The sequence below is a fragment of the Gossypium hirsutum genome, chromosome A10, assembly GCF_007990345.1.
Source record: "Gossypium hirsutum isolate 1008001.06 chromosome A10, Gossypium_hirsutum_v2.1, whole genome shotgun sequence".
In the NCBI taxonomy this organism is placed as follows: domain Eukaryota; kingdom Viridiplantae; phylum Streptophyta; class Magnoliopsida; order Malvales; family Malvaceae; genus Gossypium; species Gossypium hirsutum.
In genome coordinates this window covers 6,666,826-6,686,489 of record NC_053433.1, presented here as the reverse complement: position 1 = coordinate 6,686,489, position 19,664 = coordinate 6,666,826, and the positions used below count along the sequence as shown (strand labels likewise).

The 19,664-nt window shown below is 33.5% G+C and overlaps 3 protein-coding genes and 1 long non-coding RNA gene across 4 annotated transcripts; 2 read left to right on the top strand and 2 right to left on the bottom strand.

Annotated features, from left to right (window-relative positions):
• Positions 1-204: 204 nt before the first annotated feature.
• On the bottom strand, positions 205-3,020 carry LOC107897405 (beta-fructofuranosidase, insoluble isoenzyme CWINV1). Its single transcript, XM_016822857.2, has 7 exons — positions 2,622-3,020; positions 2,461-2,469; positions 1,495-2,354; positions 1,238-1,396; positions 880-1,118; positions 695-785; positions 205-610 (listed from the first exon to the last, which is right to left on the bottom strand). The coding sequence occupies exons 1-7, from the start codon at positions 2,800-2,802 to the stop codon at positions 431-433; spliced, it is 1,719 nt and encodes a 572-aa protein (XP_016678346.1). The 5' UTR covers positions 2,803-3,020; the 3' UTR covers positions 205-430.
• A 2,458-nt stretch (positions 3,021-5,478) lies between these two features.
• LOC107897404 (putative hydrolase C777.06c) lies at positions 5,479-10,613 on the top strand. The gene is made up of 13 exons (XM_016822856.2): positions 5,479-5,641; positions 5,732-5,950; positions 6,481-6,608; positions 6,730-6,842; positions 7,391-7,432; positions 8,419-8,474; positions 8,611-8,687; positions 9,108-9,227; positions 9,602-9,678; positions 9,777-9,840; positions 9,960-10,010; positions 10,094-10,142; positions 10,284-10,613. Exons 2-13 carry the CDS (start codon positions 5,782-5,784, stop codon positions 10,400-10,402), a joined length of 1,065 nt encoding a protein of 354 aa, XP_016678345.2. The 5' UTR covers positions 5,479-5,641; positions 5,732-5,781; the 3' UTR covers positions 10,403-10,613.
• Positions 10,614-14,719: 4,106 nt separating this feature from the next.
• Positions 14,720-17,069, top strand: LOC107895732 (uncharacterized). The gene is made up of 6 exons (XM_016820964.1): positions 14,720-15,361; positions 15,411-15,504; positions 15,588-15,806; positions 15,905-16,089; positions 16,344-16,420; positions 16,568-17,069. The coding sequence occupies exons 1-6, from the start codon at positions 14,720-14,722 to the stop codon at positions 17,067-17,069; spliced, it is 1,719 nt and encodes a 572-aa protein (XP_016676453.1).
• Positions 17,070-17,716: 647 nt separating this feature from the next.
• LOC107897402 (uncharacterized) lies at positions 17,717-19,151 on the bottom strand. The gene is made up of 2 exons (XR_001684137.2): positions 18,663-19,151; positions 17,717-18,569 (listed from the first exon to the last, which is right to left on the bottom strand). It is a non-coding gene; the product is annotated as an uncharacterized lncRNA (long non-coding RNA).
• Between the last annotated feature and the right edge of the window lie 513 nt (positions 19,152-19,664).

The window sequence follows — 19,664 nt, the reverse complement described above, 5'->3', positions numbered from 1 at the left end:
TATCGATTTATTCTGATTTATTACCAAAACAAGTTATCAAATTTTCGATTTTGGTTATTAAAAATACTTAATTTAATTATATGTTCCATTTAAAAAACTAATTTAGCATTACTTTTTAATACAACCATTAATCATATCATTTTTGTTGTTAATTTGGGGGAAATGAAATCAAAATTAAGCACCCATATAGAATAAGAAGGAACATATCAAATTGATCCCTTTTTATTTTTAGTTCGTCTACAAAGAGATGAACAGATGGTGTAAGGGTACTAGTTTAAATTACAAGTGAAATGAAAAGGTAGAAATGGTCTGTAATAACATGAAATTGTTTCTCTCTATCCATTTCTTTTTCATTGCAACGTTAAATTTGTCCATTTAAATGTCATCATTTGCCATACTTTGATGCCATTTTTGAAACTATAATATAGTTTCAATTGATTTTAGCTGTCTTCATGCTCCAAGCATTCAACTTTGAAATCTTTATAGATTGACTTCCATAGTTGAATGCATACAAACGGGCGGCCTTGTTAATTGCTAACGTGGGATAAACTCTAGATGTGATGCAAACTTTCCCACCTCCACCAAAGCTCTCCACTATGGAATGATCTATCTGTTTTTTTTTTTTAAAAAAAAGGACTCAAAATGATGAAATGGTTACTTCAAAGCTCAAATGAAGAATCAAACTAAAACTTACCAAGCTCCTCAATGACAACTTGTGATGTCGAATGTCTACATCTAGGAAAGCTCCATATGTTGTCATGTCGTTATCTTGATTTAGGGAAGATCTGTCAGATAGATGAACAAAGCCAAGAGTTAATGAATTTAATTTGTTTAGTTTGGGAGAAAACTGAAAAGGGGTTTGAGAATGTTTTTTCAGACCTGGATTGGTCACTGCACATTAAAACCACATATTTGTTATGGCCTTTGAATATTCTGAAGAACACTGCAGTCCTCTCTTTCAGGCCCTCCGAAGCAAGAACTAGCAACCCAAATGGACCGAGACTCCCTTTAACCGATGCACCCATTCGGGTACATAGGAGCTGTGGGTTAGTCCAGCTTGGTTCTAGCACCTCAGCTTTCTCAAAGTCTTTTATCTCAAACGAGACCTCAACATCTGCCTGTACAAATACGAACGTAAAGGACAATGAATGAATACGAGGCACGTGGTGAAAACCCACTGTCTGGTTTTTATGACCAGCAACAATGAATAAAGAAAGTAGAAGCAAAACAAACTCACCTGTGCAGCAGTGACACCAGAAAATTCAATTACAGATCCTCCCTTGAGTAACTTGTTCGCCAAGCTAATGTGGTTTGTACGTAGCTTTTCTATTTCAGTTACTGGCCATTGCACCAATTGTTTGCGAGATCTGGCTAGCCAAATTTTCCTAGGAGTTGCCTGCAAAATTAGAGACCGTAATAGCGATTTGATTATAGACTTCGTAGCTGTCAACTTAAATTACTTAATAAACAAGCAATAACTAAACCAAAACTTACGTGAACTCCAGACCATCCCTTCTTGATATCATCAGCCACACTTGATGATTCATTGATCCAACCTGTTAAGATTCTCCGGTTCTTGAAATCGTCAAAGAAAGTCTTGGAGGCATAATATTTGCCATAATCGTATCTCAACCCCGAATCACCCTCCACAGATCCTTCATCCGGTTTATAAATGTCCTTGACATTATCGTACGACCCAATAGTATAGCAGTCGTGCCTGGTATTATCTAAGCTGACCTTAAGTACATGCTTGACATAAGGGCCTTTAAGAGAGGAATCAACACCGTTCTGGCCATGAATTGGAACAGGGTAAAAATCAGGGCATTCCCACATCCCAGTGTTAGCAGAATGCAATGGGGTTTTAGATTGATACCAATTTACAAAATCTTTGCTTTTGTAAAGGATTGCTAAGCCTAGCTGATCCACTTTGCTTCCAATGACGACCCTCCATTTATTGTCAGGGCCTAACCAAGCAGTTGTTGGATCTCTGAATGAACTTGAATTGATTTGATTTTGAGCAGTGGGTTGCATCAAAGGGTTTTTAGTAGATTTAACCCATTCTCTAAGGTAAGGGTCGGATAAATTCTTGGGGATGGCTAGATTCTGGACTTGTCTGTTGAGGGGGTCAATTCCAGTGTAAAGTATTGCTGGCTTGCCCCCAGGAAGAATAGTGGCTGAACCAGACCAGCAACCATTGATATCAGATGGCTGGGATGGAAAAATGGCTGGCTCGTGGGGGGTCCAATTCACAAGATCATTTGATGTAGAGTGAGCCCACACAATGTTGCCCCACACTGCGCCTTTTGGATTGTATTGGTAGAACAAGTGGTAAACTCCCTTGTAAATCATAACTCCTGTAATTTAATAATATCATCTTAGAAATGTAGGATAATACATTAGAATTATACTGCAAATCATGAAGCAAAAAAGATGAAAAAGTATCAGTAAAAGAGTACTCACCATTAGGATCTGTTCATCCATAGGTAACCATTTGCCAAATTCCAAAGTCAAAGCAGATCAAATGACAATAAAACATGAAACCAAATAGTTAGTCGTACAAAGAAAAGCAAATAAGGAAGTGACCTGAAAGAGTTTATCATGTGAGGAAACATATATATTACCATTAATCCAATTCTTGGGAGGTTGAAAATGATAGCCAGTTCTGTAAGGTTGATTTGCTGGTGCAGAAGATAGAAGACCTAGAAGGTGTTTGTAAACAAGGTGTGAAGCTTCAAGCTCCACAATTCCATGTCCAATCAAAAGAGCAAAGAAGAAAAAGAAGGCAACATTAGAGTTGGCCATGTTTTGTAGAGTGGGATTGGGATGGATGAGAAGTTGACAACTCTTATTTATAGGAGAAACAAAAAATGCATAATTTGGCAGGATGAGGATGAAAATGAAGTGAAATATACCTAGAAAAACGAAAACTGAAAGCTGTCATTAGAAAACTTGAAGGGGAAATAACAAAGAAATTGCTGACATTTCCGTTGTATTTTAGTCTGTCAAATCCATGACCGCATTCGTTTACCTGAAGATGTCCCTTTTAATATTGTTTTTATAACTCACTGTTTAATGGGTTGACTTTTATTATAACAACCTTGATTAATCCAACCATGATGAATGAAACATAAACTAAAGTTGTGGGAAAATTACCTTAAAACCGCCTCTAAAGCTGCTACTTCTAGGGTTATATTTTTAGCAGCCTTAGATATGGTTATATATGTGGCTTAAATTAAGGCTTAATCTAAGCTTCTTACTCTTTTATCTATTAATAATAATAAAATGTTTAAATTTAGCTAAGCAAGTAGTATAATTTACTTGGCCAACACCCTCATGTGCTTTTCATCGAAATGAAACAGCCTCATGTGCTGATGGTAAGAATATTCTGGTGTTTGGCATCAACAACTAATACCAACCAATATTATTTCTACTTTCAATTATATAATAATTTATTTGAATGGTAAATTAGGTTTGGGTTTTAAAAGAATAAGGCTAGCTAATCATATGGAAAATGCCTCTCATTTCGGTTAAATAAAGACACAAATAGAGAGTAATATCGCGATGACGAGATAGGGAAAAACCAGAAATGGCATTGCGACGACACGATAGGGGGCGTCGTGACATGACAATAGCCAAATTCTGATTATTTGTCCCTGTTGAATTCTGATTAATATAGATGATTTTAAGATTATTTAACCTATGAATTTAGCATATAAATAGATCTTTTTCTACCTATAAAGATTAACCCATAACACATTTAAGTATTAACTTTTACAAGCTTCCAAGGAATTTTGTGTTTAAATTTTAAGTGTTCTTATTTTTGGGTTTCGAGATATAGTTTTTATCTTCATTTTTATACTCATTGTTTTTGTCGATTTAGTGAAATTATATTTACTGTGATTTTATCCTCTCCAGAAGAATTTTTTTCACAATTTGTATGTTCAATTTTTTCAATTTCTTCATTATTATTCTTATTCCATTTATATCCAACAAACCCTTTCCTATACCTATTAGACAACCATGTTTAAAAGTTTCACCTTACCTAATTTTGAACAATAATTTTGTAATTTCGCGTCTGAAATAAACAAATTTAAATCAAACAGGTTGATTTTTCCTTGGGGAGAGGAGGGGCGGGGCGGCTGCACGACTAGGGTTGACTATAAATATTTAAAAAAGTATTCATACTTTTATATCAATAATCTATCTATTTATATAATATATGTTTTGAACTAATCATCTTATTATTGAATTGATATTTAAAAATAGTTATAATATTTAATTTAAAATTATTATTTTATATAATTGGATATATTAATAATAAAACACTTAGATAAATTATATATAGATATTACGTATATTACTAATTTTTATACCATAATAACAAAAGTAATCTAATTGTAAATGGCGTATTTGTTTTCAAATAAATATGATAAAAAATTATTAATATAATTATAATTATCTTATTATTAATATTTTTAAATAAATACAAAATAATTTTTTTATTATTAATGCTATAATGATTATCATTTAATTAAATTTTAGATTCATATTAAATTATACTTATATTTGTAAAAGAATTGAAAGGGTAAACCAATGTGTTACAACTTAAAAAGGTTACATTTGATTACAGAAAATATTTTCTATCTTCATTTTTCATAAAATAATTTTTAAAAATTTTACTCTAATTTGTTTCTTCATTTCTTTAAATTTGTATTTTAATTTTTTATTTTAACAATTTTTCAGTATATAATAATATTGTTGTAAAATTAATTTTTTTTGTTAACTCAATAAATAACATAACAAGTAAAAAAAAAAGTTTCCAATGGCACCATTATCAAAATAATGCAAAATGGTTTAATATATTATAAAAAAAATACTATAATTATTATGAAAGTTATTAAGTAGATGTTTAACCTTTAAACCTTTCATCTCTCTTAACCTTTCACCTTTTATTTTCTTTAACCTTTTAACCTTTAATTTTTCATTTTTCTTAAACCTTTCATCTTTATATATTAAAATATAAAGAGTCTAATCTCCTTATATAGAGAGAAGTATGCTACTCATAAATATGATGAAAAATATAGAATACAATAGAAATCTTTGTATTCTTATATCCATCTGTTATTTATTATTTTTGTTTATAATAATAATAAAAATAAAACAAATATTTTCAATGATATTTGGTCGCCAAATTTGAAACCCTTTTTCTTCATATATTTTCAATGTAGACATTTTTAAACATCTAATATATTTTATATGATCTAGAAGATTCACTTATGTTATATTTTATACTTCATTCATATTCATATAGATCTTTCAACCGTTAAATATATATTAATATAGATAATATTTTAGATTAATATGATAGAAAAATCAAATCGATAAAAAATTTAATTTGGGTATAAATTATGTAAAAGTGTCTCCGAATTTTATCTTTTATTTGGATATATGTATGAACCTCTAAAACAGAAACAGTGTGAGATAAGTTGTCCAAATTTCTCTATATTTTCAATATATGTAAGAAAGAGCAAAGAGAAAAAAAAAAAAGATTGACCGTATATGGTTAACATTGGCCTATTTATGCTTTGCTTCGATTCTGCAGGCAGCCAATGCTCTCCAAACCAAAACTGCTAAACAGAAGGTGTGGAGAAAAAGAAAGAAACCAGCATTTTCACCTTTCATTTCGGAATAAAAGCTGATTTGCTTTTGAATTTTTTTGAATTTTTTTTAGAGATTTACAAGAAAGCGAAAAGAAAGTTGAAATTATACAGTAATAAGAAAATGGTAGCTTTCTCAATGGTTCCATTTTTGGGCACAGTTCGATCTACACCTTCTTTAACGAGTTTGGCACCTTACAAGCGCCAAATATCAATACGAATCTCTCCAGTTTCTTTTCCAAGGAATGGGTTCTTTCCGTTCAGGAGGTTTCTTCAAGCTTGCCTTCAATCTAGTACGTACTTTCTAATTATTTTCTACTTTTTTTTTATTTGCCTTTTAATTGTGCCTGGTTCTTCTTATAATTTGTTTTACGTTTCTGTGATTAGGATGCAATTAAATTCGCGGTTTTCTTTTCTGGGTATTAGTTAGTTTTAATTGAACTTTTATTGGTTTTGTTTGTAATAAGATGGGAATGGTTGTTTTATTGTGATTAAGCTAGCTTGGGTTCACCTAGATACAAATTTTAGGCTCTTTTGGGTAATTGGTTATACATAGCTATCTCTTGAATGTGGTATTATCTTGTTTCGATGGTATAGAGTGGCAATGGGGAAGCATGGTGGATCCATTACTCAACTTTATCTTTGGTAAAAGAAGTAGCTTGGTATTTAATACATTTGTTATGAAATAAGCTGACAGACTCGATTCTAACTGTTCTTTCTTTATGGTTGAAAGACGATGCTAATGAGGCTATAATGATTTTTACTTTGCTACTCTTTGGCACCTTATAGATTAGTTATGTTAGTGATAGTGCCTTGAATACAGGTTCTGCTACTATGGATACTAGAGAAAAGTTACCTGCAGAACATTCCGAGATCATTTTTATAGGGACAGGAACTAGCGAAGGCATTCCTCGTGTTAGCTGCCTGACTGACCCTGTAAAGAAGTGCCTGGTATACTGGCCATCCGAACTGATAACTTAATCATAAGTAGCTGTCCCTTGCTTTCTGTGCATTTGTTTGCAATTTCTTCTTTTACTGTTTTAAGACATTTATTGATTTTTTATTTTTACAGGTTTGCAGCAAAGCAGCAGAGCCTGGTAACATAAATCGGAGACGTAATACAAGCTTACTTATTCGTTATGGTAGGCCTTCTGGAAGATGCAACATTCTAATAGATGCTGGCAAGTAAGTGAAGGTTACTTTAATGAAATCAAGTATTCTTTTAGTAGTTAGTTATAAAAGTTGTTATTGAAAATTCTAACGATGCTGGGGAAATTGTGATCCAAACAGATTCCATTTGGCACCAGACTGTGTACTGTTCTTACAGTTATTTTAGATGCTGGCATTTGACTGCTTCTGCTTTAGAATTGTTACAGTTAACATATAAAAGGAAAATTTTGAAAAATAAAGTACTTTTAAACTGACTCAATAAACCAGTTTATTGTTTTCTTTTAGCCAACAGAAAGGGCAGTGGAAACTTTTAAGTGAAAAGCTTAGAGGTTGACTACCTAAATTGGGATATAACCTTTTCAAAGTTTGATGCCTGTATTATGTTGTTGCCTTAAATGGAGAACAAAAGCAATCAAAGATTCTTGCTAGTTAGTGCTAAAATTGTTCCTGGAAATCACTATAAAACTGCCTAATGCTTAATGGCTGCTGAATTTTTGCTACCTTCTGCAATCCCTAGATAAAATTATCTAGTGTTGTTTCTCATCTGTGACTTTGTTTTGTAGGTTCTTCTACCACAGTGCTCTTCAATGGTTTCCAGAATTCGGGTTAGTTTAATACTAAAAGCATTTTGGTGTTATGTCTAGCTCTTAAGTCATTAGATGGTCCATGGTGTTCAATCCATTAACTCTTAGAGTATGTTCATTGCGGGGGTGAAGTTCTAGCTCTTTTGTTATCTTAGATGCTATTACATTTGCAGTTTTGGAATTTTTTTGTTGTAACTCTGAGATGGAATATGATCTAATTGTGTTGTACCATATTGATTTCATGCTCTAATGGCTGGAATATAACATAGGAATAGTCTTTCCTTGTCTTAAGCCTTTTCTTCTCACCTTCATGGAGTTGATATTTGATTGTAGATTATTATTATGATCATCAATGGGCTTTGGTGGCTGAGTTTAATGTATCTTTAGAATACTAGTTTATATGACCTGATGTTTTTTTATTTTTTATTTTTACTTCAATCCTCCCCTTTTTAGTCCCATACACCTTGAAGTCATCAGACTTTCCATGGTATTTGAAGGGATGAAATACAACATTTGTATAGTTTCATTTGTAGCTTCAGTTATTTTAATTTGAAATGTTGATTTTAGTGTTATGTGATATTGAATGCGTCACCATGTACGGTAGGCACGATGAACCAACTAGTTTTCTTGTGCGAGTTTGATTTTTCAGTGTTCTGTCAAAATGTGGTCTCATGTTATAGTTCTGGAATTCAGTCGAAATAATCTTAGTATTTGTTGGTTATAGACATAAATGTAAATGTTTTCTCAATGCCTATACTAACATTAACCATAATAATATAAAATGTACTTTACATATGATTTTCTAGATGGTGCAAGCATTCACTCATTCTGGAGGCCATTTTGATGCTTCCTTAAGTGTAAACTTTAGTAAAACTCAGGTTTATTATCAAGTCCTAAAGGTCATTAAGCAAAAAAGACCAGTGGAGGAATGTTTTTCTGATTATCTTATGGTATATATGTCGATTGTCGTGTATTTTCGTTGTTGTAACTAGTTGCATTTGTGTCAGGATAAGAACAATTGATGCGGTTATAATTACACATTCTCATGCTGATGCAATTGGAGGTCTCTGACATGAACACTTTCTAATATTTCTCTCTAAATAGTTAAACCTTTCCACAATGATGTATTAAGTTTTTGCTAGTTTTCTTTTACATAGAAACACACATTGTCTAACACAAATTTTGTCTTAATTTCCCAGGTCTTGATGATCTACGTGACTGGACAAACAACGTGCAGCCAAACATCTCAATTTATGTTGCTGAGCGCGATTTTGAGGTCCAAAATTCTGTTCTACCTCTTTCCACCATATCTTGAACATATGATTTTGTGATGGCAATGTGTGTGTATATATATGTTTGTCTGTCTGGTAATAGATATATCCTGCATTTTCTGTAAGTTGTAGTGATAAATGGGAAGTAATTAATAACATGAAATGATACAAGCAGGTGCTAAGCTAGTAATATTCTCAATAAACTTTATAGTACTACGCATAATGGATACTAGAACTATTTCTAAGTAGTTCTATAGCTGTTAGTTTTGATAATAAGGAAATTTGAGCTATTATTGCCACTCAAGATGTTGGAAAAACTAATCCACAAACTAATATTATTGGATGATTCAAATGATTTGTTATGCATGAATTATTTGTCTTTCGTTGATATTCAGATTGTATAATATCTTCTGTAACAATTTCAGGTGATGAAAAAGACTCACTATTATTTGGTAGATACAAGTGTGATTATACCTGGTGCTGCTGTCTCAAAGCTGCAATTTAATATCATACAAGAAGAACCTTTCATCGTTCATGATTTACAGGTGATTCTTGTTCACTCAGTACGGATGGTAATTTCTTAGTACCATATGCATTCTTGAAACTGTAATAATGGGTTTAAGTTCAGTTTTGACTGTAGAAAAGTGAATCAGGCCCTAGAGACAGTTTGCCTTTGTATTTGGCTGCTACTGTCCTACCATTATGTCATTATAAAAAAATGGTTGAGAAGTTTAGGGCTAAATTGCTTTTTTTCCCCTGTATTCTTACATATTGTTGATGAAACATGCCTAATAATCAATATAATATGTACGAATGCCGAGATGTATGAAATTAAGACACCAGCTCCCCTTCAACATTAATACATATCAGGTCATGTCTGGTCATAACCTGTGTTCTCTGTGCAAACATTGTGCTTCAGATTACCCCTTTACCAGTGTGGCACGGCCATGGTTATCGCTCACTAGGTTTTCGTTTTGGTGATATTTGTTACATCAGGTAACACTTTTATGTGAAAAGACATGATGAATTTTTATTTTTTCTCTACTTCATTCAGTTTTCACCTGAGCATTGTTCATCTGTTATTGACATTGCAGTGATGTCAGTGATATACCTGAAGAAACTTATCCTCTTCTGGGAAACTGCGAAATCCTCATTCTGGTCCTCTCTCTCTCTATATCTCCTTATACATCGACATGCATGCACAAGAATTTACATCCAAATTCATTAATGCAATTTCTGGATACCTTATTGAGTCCATATGTAAAATGCTTTCTCAGGATGCTTTGAGGCCTGATCGATCTTCATCAACGCATTTCGGACTTCCAAGGGTATCTGCTTGTACATCTTCTGGTAAACAACTTTAAAATGCTAAAACTTACTCTCTCTTTTTCACTTGTTATTTTATCTTCAGGCTTTAGAGGAAGTACGGAAGATTAAGCCGAAGAGGACACTCTTTACTGGTAAGTCTCTAGTTTCAGGGCTATATCACTGCAATTCAATTCCATCCTTTTAAAGTGTTCCACAGTTCAACAATTTATTATTGCATCATTAGGATGTAATTTTTTTACTTTTCCATGCTTTACTGTTGTGATTTTATGGAGGCATGATGCATCTGATGGACCATGAAAAAGTGAGTGAATACCTGGAAAACCTGATGGAAACCGAGGGTCTTGATATACAACTCAGCTATGACGGATTGCGTATACCGGTATCACTCTAGCTTTGTATGTTTATCTGCCGTTGTTTTTTCGGTGAGAACATGTTATACCATAATCTGCAACTGAAAAGATTCAATGAGCTAACATTATATAACATAATTCTTGGGGAGCATTATGCTGATCCCCGTATACTTAGAATAAATAGAATTTTTTATTTTATATCTATTTATATAGAATCAATCTAAAATCAATCTATGGGTTTTGTTTATTTTATTTCGCGGAATCCCCCCCATCTCCATTTCTCCATGATCTTGTTTTGCACTTGTTCTATTATTGGAGGAATCAAAGTATGTTAAGCATTTTTGTTTTTAGTTTGATATTGATATTTACTTTCACCATTTTCCTTTTTGTACAAGCAATGTCACGGCTCGAAGATAAGGGATGGGTAGAGAATTAGATAACAAATGTAAGGGGGAATGTAATTTTCTCAAGGATGACTCTATACATTTGATTTTGATTGAAGGGATGAATCTCAAAATTATGCATGAATTTTGATTCAATGAATTTTTATTTGGTGTAATTATACATATAAAATTTCAACTGTGGTTAAAAATAAATACATGAAATTTTCATTTTAATTTTGTTATACACATTTAAAAAAATAAATCCATCAAATTATTTTCATATTAGATATAATTATTTGTGTATGTAATATATAAACATAAAATGATGCTATATTAATAATTGTTTTAATCATTTTTGAAAATTAGGTCAAATCAAAATTTCATAATAAAATTGTACATTAAACTAAAGTTCATGAATAATTTTGAGCTTTTATCCCTTTAATATGTAAACTTAGTCTTCAATCTATCCCCTTTGTCGTCATCTTGAATGAATATGAATTTTTTTAATTTATGATACAATTAATTAACTTTTTAAATTTTATTATTTTATTCAACTTCGCAAAATAAATAGAAGTAAAATGATAATAAATAATAAAAAATATATTTATTAAAATATGATCAATATAATTTACTTTCTATTCAAATTGTCCACTTCTATCTTTACAAAGTGATTGTCCAATTATAAATTTTCTAAACGAATATAAAATTACAATAATAAGTAATAAGAAGTTATTGTAAAATTGAATAACAAAACTAAATTTAAAATATAAATATAATAATATTACTTTATTATCAATAAAAATGATTTTTCAAACTAAATTTATATCAGCATAAAACTAACTTATGCAGTATGTATAATTAAAATTTATTTTGAGTTATTTAAATTTTGGGTAAACTATAAAAATAATCACTTTTGTTTGTTTCATGTTATATTTTAGTCACTTATGTTTAAAATGTTACGTTTTAGTCACTTATGTTATTATTTTGTTACGAAGTGATTACTCTTCCGTTAAGTTTTGTTATCTCCCTAACGGTAATCCTACGTGGCAATCCAACTAGATTTTAAGTGCCAACTTGGATTTCCTAATGGGATGAGAATAGATTTTTTATTAAATAAATTTAATTAATTAAAAATTTTAAACCCTAAATCTTAGTTAAAAAACTGTTCATCTCTCCCTTTTTCTAGTTTTCTTTTTCAATTAACTAAAAAAGTTAATATCATCAAAAAAAATTATTCACATACAAAAACAAAAGAGGATTCAATGGAGGGTCCAGGTATGTCTTCTTCACTGACAAATTTATGTTCTAAAACTTAAAATGAAGTGGTTGTCGACAAATAAGAAGATGGTAATCGTTTTTGTTCCTAGTCATTGTATTTTTCAATTCTTCATGTTCTTGAATAATTAGTTTCTCAATCCGATTTTTTCTTATCTGAATCGACTTGTTTGTTCACAATCCCTTTGTGGGTATCTCTTTTTTCTGATTTGAAATTCTTTTAGTTGTTAATATTCATATCAAGAATTTTAATTAATTAAATTTTTTAATTAAAAATCTATTTTCATCCCATTTAGAAATCCAAGTTGGCATCTAAAATCTAGTTGGATTGACACGTAAGATTACCGTTAGAGAGATAACGGAACTTAATGGTAGAGTGATCACTTTGTAACAAAATAGTAACATAAGTGACTAAAACGTAACATTTCAAACATAAGTGACTAAAATATAACTTGAGGCAAATAAAAGTGACTATTTTTGTAGATTACCCTTAAATTTTTTTCTTTTTGAGAAGAGTACAATTTCAAGTATAGAATAAGTATAAAGATATGTTCGACCAATTACAATGTAAAATTAACCCAATACAGAGCACAACAAATGAAGAATTGAAAATAACCCACATACAACACATACACATAGTCATACATTATAATTACAAATAACGAGACTCGAGCCTGAATAATAAATGAAAAGAGATATATATTATAAAAAAAAATATTTATAATATACTTTGTTCCTCTTAAACTTAATGCAATTTAACTAAAATGATTATAATTTTTAATAAAGATTAAATTAAAATAATAAGAAAGAAAGGATATTATTTGCCTTTTGTCATTGCTTATCATTTCGGCCACACAATGTAACTGTCGTTTCAGCTAATAATTCAGTGCTAAAATGAGAAACCCGTAAGTGAATCTACCTTTGTATTTTCTATATATATGGGGGGGGGGGGGAGGTAATCCGAATGATAAAAAGAAATAAAAAAAATGTACATAAAATTGAGATGATGATGCATTAAAAGGTGTAGAATTCCGTTAAAAAGGCCAAATCATGGCTGCTTTTTGCTTCCTGGGTGATATTGACATTGAAGTCAACTATAGTGTGTTTTATTTGTATTTAATAATTTGCCCATGTTCTGCGTTGAATATAAAGCTTAATTACCTTGACAATCATTACATTTATGACCACTACGTTCTTCTGCTTTTACTAACTCATTATTTTCATTTTTCTCCACTCACCATGCATGCAAAACGATAATATCGACTTGGGTAGTAAAACTGACTGTCAGATCGAATGAAATTAATTTTTTTGAGTTAATTGAGTTCATGAGTTATATTTTATCATATTAATTTAATTTAATTTTTTTTAAAATTAAGTAAAATTATTCGAATTAAATTAAAAAATTAAACATATCAAATTAAAATCTTGTTACAGTACAATTAATTCTATGTTAGAGTAATTAAATAATCTGCTTTGTAGCACGGTTAGGGTTTCTTGGTCTGCTTTGTAGCACGGTTTTTTTCTTAGGGTTTGGTTAGGGTTTTCTCAAACAAGGGATTGGGATCTCTCGGTCGATAGTGGCGGCATGACTAGTGATAATGCAGTGGTTAAAGATCTCGCTACTCTCAATATTTTGGATGAAGAGGAAGTTCCATTGGTGTTGTTGGGTGACACCGACTATGTAGAGTATCTTTATGATTTATGTTTGGTGGGGAGAATCCTTACGGATAGCGTGGTGCACTTTCCGGTGTTAAAAAACACTTTAGCGGATTTATGGCATCATTTGCGGGGGGTTTCAATAATGGAATTGGAGGATAAATGAATCCTTTTTAGGTTTTATTGCGAGATAGATTTACAGAAAGTTGTGGATGGTATGCCTTGGTTCTTTAATCGAAATCTTATTGTTTTTCATCAGCTAGTACGAGGCGAGGATCCTAGCATAGTTCTCCTTTGGGAAACGGTGTTTTGGGTACAAATACACAATCTACCAAATGGTTTCATGACGGAAGGAATGGCTCGTCAAATTGGGGATTTTATTAGTAGGTTTTTGGAGTATGACACATCTTTGGTGACGAAGGGGTTTGGTCAATATATGAGAATACGAGTTTCTATTGATGTTCGACTTCCACTTAAGAGAAAGAAAAGAATAGGTGCTGTTCAGAGCAGTTCCTCTTATGTGGTGTTTCAGTATGAGCGACTACCCCTGTTTTGCTTTCTCTGTGATCGCCTTGGCCACAGGGAAAGCTTCTGTCAGGTTCGGTTAACATTAAGAAATCAACAAGTGGAGTTTGGATGGGACGTTTCTTTAAGGGCGGCTCCAAGAAGGGGAGGGCAAGCGGTGAGTAAATGGTTGCGGGAGGAGAATGGAACCGATATGTGGGCTAGAATGGATATTGATGGGGAAAGCAGGGAAAGGGTATTTGGAGTGGATGTAATAAATAGGGGTGATCATAGAGAAAGAGGAGGGCTTAGGGGACGGTTTAGCCGACAGATTCGGCTAGTGACAGAGAGAAGCATATTTGATATTTCGAAAAATGTTATAAGAGAGGGAGAGGGCGTAGGGATGGAAGACTTTCCTATTGAATTCATTGATGGCAAAAAGAGATAAAGATTTCATTCAGAAGTGGGTAACGGTGAAAGGAAAATAGGTTCAAAAAATATGATATCGGTGGCCACAGATAAGTTGGCTGACCGGGCACAATGAAAATCCTAAGCTGGAATGTCCGTGGACTAGGGCAACCACGGGCAGTTAGACGTCTCAAGCATAAGTTGAGACAAGTTCAGCCTCAAATTTTGTTTCTCATAGAAACAAAGGTGTCGGGTAGAAGAACGGAAGTAGTAAGAAGAAAATGTGGGTTTGTTCATGGGATTGATGTTGATGCGGTAGGGACGAGGAGGGGTTTATCATTAGGTTGGAAGGAGGGGGTGAGTTTATCTCTAAGGAGTTTTTCGAAAGCTCACATTGATATGGAGGTGGAAGAAGCAGCTAAAAGGGTTAGGTGGAGATTTACAGGTTTTTACGGTTCACTAGTAGAACAGGATAGAAAGGAGTCATGGGACTTGTTGAGACACTTAAAGCGTGGAAACAATAGGCCATGGTTAATTACTGGAGATTTTAACGAAATTCTATTCTCGTATGAGAAACAAGGGGGAAGGGTTAAGGAGAAAAGACAGATGACTGCGTTTAGAGAAGTTTTGGAAGAATGTGAGATAAACAACTTGGGGTTTTTTGGGCAGTGGTTTACATGGGAAATGGGTAGGCTGATGACCAACAATATCAGGGAAAGACTGGATAGGGGAGTGGCGAATCCAAAATGGTGGGATCTTTTTCCAGGATTTAGGGTAAGCCATCTATAACATAGTTTCTCTGATCATTGCCCGGTATTGGTAGACACGGAATGGGATGGCAGATTGCATTTTAGGGAATAACAAAGGCATTTTAGATTCAATGTTGATTGGATTTTGCAGTCAAGTTTTGATGAGCGGTTAGTTTTGGAATGAAATTTAAATCATCAGGATTTTCTAGTAAAATTGAGGGAGGTGGGGTTGAGTTTGAGTTCCTGGGCAGCCAAGTTTAAGAAGTTTCGAGAACGTCAAACGCTGGAGCTAAATGTGAGATTAAGTTATTTAAATGCCTACGAGATAAGCGACGAGGTGTTGGAGGAGATCACGGAGGTTAAACTTGCTCTGAACCTTGAAACCGATAAGGAGAAGATCTTCCGGGAACAAAGAGCGAGAGTCAATTGGCTTCACATAGGAGATAGGAACACGTCCTTTTTTCATAGCTGTGTTCTAACCGAAAGAAGAGGAATGTGATTAGAGTACTGCTAAATGGTGCTGGGACGTGGGTGATGGATTTTGGTGAAGTTTCAAAATTTGCAACAGATTATTTTAAAGACCTGTTTTCGTCTACAGAGATCGGCGATTGTGATCACTTATTTGAGTCTTCTGTTTCATGCATAACGGAGGACCTGAATAGGGATTTAATGGCTGAGTTTAGAGCAGAAGAGATTGTTGTGGCTATGAAACCTATCAGCCCTCTAAAAGTATTAGGTAGGGATGAGTTTCCAGTACTATTTTTTCAAAAATACTGGCATATTATTGGGGAGGATATATTAAGTATTGTTTGGATATGCTAAACGGCCGAAGAGATATAGGGGAAATCAACAAAACAAGTATTGTGCTGATTCCTAAAGTAAGTTCACCAAATTCAATGAGCCAATTTCGCCCAATTAGTTTATGCAATGTTATTTACAAAATTGTTTCAAAGGTGCTAGTTCATAGATTCTGCAGTGTCCTACATTATTGTATTGAGGATACCTAGGGGGCATTTGTTTCAGGAAGGCAAGTTATTGATAACGTCCTTGTGGCTTATGAAATTCTGCACATGTTTAAGAAACGGTGAGGGATGTCAAAGAAGGGCTTTGCTTTAAAATTAGATATGAGCAAAGCGTATGATATGATTGAGCAGGGATTTTTACGAAAAATGATGCGTAGCATAGGCTTTTGTGAAGAATAGATTGCTCTAATTATGAAGTGTATCTCCAGTGTGGTGTATACAGTAGTAATAAATGGAAGACATGGAGAAGACTTTCAGCCTCACAAGGGATTAAGGCAAGGGGATCTGTTAAGTCCGCATTTGTTTCTCATCTGCGCTGAAGGTTTCTCACGACTTATAGCATTTGCTAAAGCGGAAGGAAGGATTTCGGCAACAAATGTGGGTAGAAGTAACGTTTCGGTGTCCCATCTCTTTTTCGCTGATGACAGTATGCTGTTTAGAGAGGCCTCCATTGAAGGGGCTTCTAATTTGAAGAATGTGATTAAGAAGTATGAAAGGTTGTCGGGGCAATTGGTAAATTTCGATAAATCTCTTATCTATTTTAGTGGGAATGTAGGCTCTGACATACAGCACCAGGTGGGTAGAATTTTGGGGGTTCAGATTTCGAATAACCCAGAAAGGTATTTGAGATTGCCAACTATGGTAGGACGTCAGAAAAAAGATGCTTTTGTTGACGTTAAAAAACGTTTTGTCAAACTGTTGCATAACTGAAGTATGAGGGTCTTGTCGACAAGGGGTAAGGAGGTATTTTTAAAATCTATTTTACAGGCTATACCGATTTATACAATACAATAATTCAGATTACTTATCCTTCTGTTATGAGCTAGAGAGTATCATGAATAAGTTTTGGTGGCGTAGTTCTAAATCAAATAAGGGTATCATCGGTGCAAGTGGCGTGACATGTGTCTTCTCAAAGCGAAGGGAGGGATGGGTTTCAAAGATTTATCGAAGTTCAATTTGGCATTGTTAGCAAAACAAGGTTAGAAAATTCTTACGCAACCAGATTGCTTGCTTGCTCGAGTAATGAAAGTAAAATATTTTCCAAAAGGAGACTTTATGAGTGCAAAGTTAGGCTCTTACCCTTCGTATACCTGGAGAAGCATTTGGGGAGCTCGAAAACTCCTTGAGAAGGAGCTCGGTTGGCTAATTGGGAACGGGGATGCAGTAAATATATAGAATGATGTCTGGCTGCCAAGACTTAGAAACGGACGAATACAGGGTCAACATATAAATATTAGGTATACAAAAGTGTCAGATTTAATCGACAAAGAAACCACTACCTGGAAGTAGGACACAATCCAAGAGCTATTCGGTGAGGAGCAGCTTGCAAGCATTCTGCTAATTCCACTGCTATGTAGTGAACCAAAAGATATCTTAGTCTGAAGGGGTGACAATACAGGGGTGTATACCGTTAAGAGTGGATATAAGTGGCAAATTACAGCTACGGGGCCTAATTCTCAGACTAATTTGCTAGTTAATTTTTTTACAAAACTATAGGGTCTCCAGATACCAAGCAAAATAAGAATACATATGTGGCGAATTGCTAACGATTACATCCCTACTTTATACAATATAAGAACTCCTAATTTGGTTGTCAACATACTCTGCCCGGTTTGTAAAACAGCAGAGGAAACCGTCAGTCACCTGTTCAGAGACTGCTCCTTCACGCAGCAAGTATTAAGAGGGTTGGGGGTGATAGTTGTAACATGCAATGAAGATCCCAATTGGAAAACGTGGTTAGCAATAGAGTTCAATAATCTGAGCATTGAGGAATGTAAAAGCAGAGCTATTGCCTATTGGGCTATTTGGTATAACCGTAATAAGATTTACCATGATGGAGTCCGAGAGCAAGTTAATAAAGTTGTTGGTTTTGTGCAGGCCTATTGCACAGAGATAGCCGCGCTGGGGGTGGTACTGTAAGGAGTCCAAGTAATGGCAGTTCTGAATAGAAACCATCGAAATGAGATACCATAAAAATCAACTTCGACGCCTCGTTTAACTACCAAACGAGAAGCTCTTGTTCAGGAGTTATAGCAAGGAATAATGATGTATTGGTAATGGGAGCATGTAGCTGTCCATAAGAGAATATATCAGATCCAGTAATGGCTGAGACACGGGCATGTTTGTAAGCCATCTCTATGGCTGAGGACATGGGCTTCCAAGATATTTGCATTGAAGGAGATACGTTAACGGTAATCCGGAAGTTAAACTCTGAAGGAGAAGATAAGTCTGAGATTAACAGTCTGATTAGCGAAATCAAGGGAAAATTTTCCAGATTCAGAAGAACGAGATTTTTGCACGTACCAAGGGAAGCTAATAAGGCGGCCCATGGGATGGCGATGGAGAGACGGCGGTATGTAAGCCCTCAATACTGGATTGAGGAGGTTCCGCAGGCGGTGGAAAGACTGGTGGCTGGAGAAAGGCGAGTTAACAGAGAGGAAGGAAAGAGGGTAAGCTAGAGTCCGGACTGGAGGCAGATTGTTTGTCCGATGAGCTCTTGAGACCGGCTGAGGAGACTACTTCAATAGTTTTGATACTGGGAGATTATCGATCGTTGTGGGTAGCTGATACAGAGAGATTGGAGTTTTCCGAAAGGGAAACTGAGTTTTCAGGTCTATGGTTGTCTAGTCTAGTCGTTTCATTTCCATTTCTGTGTGGTTAAGAATAAGTTTAATTTTATTGCTTTGTTTTAGTTGGTTTATTTAATTCTAATTTATTAAAAGCACCGTTTCGGTGTCCTATAGGATACAAATAGATGTAGGTTTAGTCTTTTTAGGCCTGATATATTTATTTCTTTCCCTTATCAATACAAGTATCAGTTCTGATTTCAAAAAAAAAAAATTCTATGTTAGAGTACATAAATTTGAAACAATATATATATATTTGAAAATTATTTTAAAGCAATAAAATAAAAAATATAAGATACTTTAGTATGATAAACTTGAGTCATTAATTAACTTATTTAGCTCCCAAAATTATTGTTTTAGAAAAATCTTAAAATTTGAGCTTTCATTATATGTTCTTTAGAATTTTTTTTAAAACTATTATAAATTTTTGAATTTTTATAAATATTTTGAATTTTTGAAAATTATTTTGATTTTTTTTGTAATTTTTGTTGAGAGAGATCAATTTACTTATTTTCAAAATTGATAGGAACCAAAGGGGTATTTACACCAATATATTATTGTTTTATTCAAATTATTCAAGTTATTCGAATTGTAAAATTTAACTCGATTTATTCGAATTTAATCGAATCACTTGAAATTCGATTTTTTTTTCCAAATCAGGATTTACAAGTACATCTTA

Bases quoted from the DNA above. Each gene is read 5' to 3' on its own strand.
- LOC107895732 (XM_016820964.1), top strand. From the start codon at position 14,720: ATGAAAATCCTAAGCTGGAATGTCCGTGGACTAGGGCAACCACGGGCA. The intron at 15,362-15,410 runs GTAAGCCATCTA...CGGTATTGGTAG, and splicing joins ATCTTTTTCCAGGATTTAGG to ACACGGAATGGGATGGCAGA. The intron at 16,090-16,343 runs GTACTATTTTTT...GAGGATACCTAG, and splicing joins TAGGTAGGGATGAGTTTCCA to GGGGCATTTGTTTCAGGAAG.
- LOC107897405 (XM_016822857.2), bottom strand. From the start codon at position 2,802: ATGGCCAACTCTAATGTTGCCTTCTTTTTCTTCTTTGCTCTTTTGATT. The intron at 1,119-1,237 runs GTGAGTTTGTTT...GTATTTGTACAG, and splicing joins CTGGTGTCACTGCTGCACAG to GCAGATGTTGAGGTCTCGTT. The intron at 611-694 runs GTAAGTTTTAGT...AAAAAAAAACAG, and splicing joins AGTTGTCATTGAGGAGCTTG to ATAGATCATTCCATAGTGGA.
- LOC107897404 (XM_016822856.2), top strand. From the start codon at position 5,782: ATGGTAGCTTTCTCAATGGTTCCATTTTTGGGCACAGTTCGATCTACA. The intron at 9,228-9,601 runs GTGATTCTTGTT...ATTGTGCTTCAG, and splicing joins TCATCGTTCATGATTTACAG to ATTACCCCTTTACCAGTGTG. The intron at 9,679-9,776 runs GTAACACTTTTA...TTGACATTGCAG, and splicing joins GGTGATATTTGTTACATCAG to TGATGTCAGTGATATACCTG.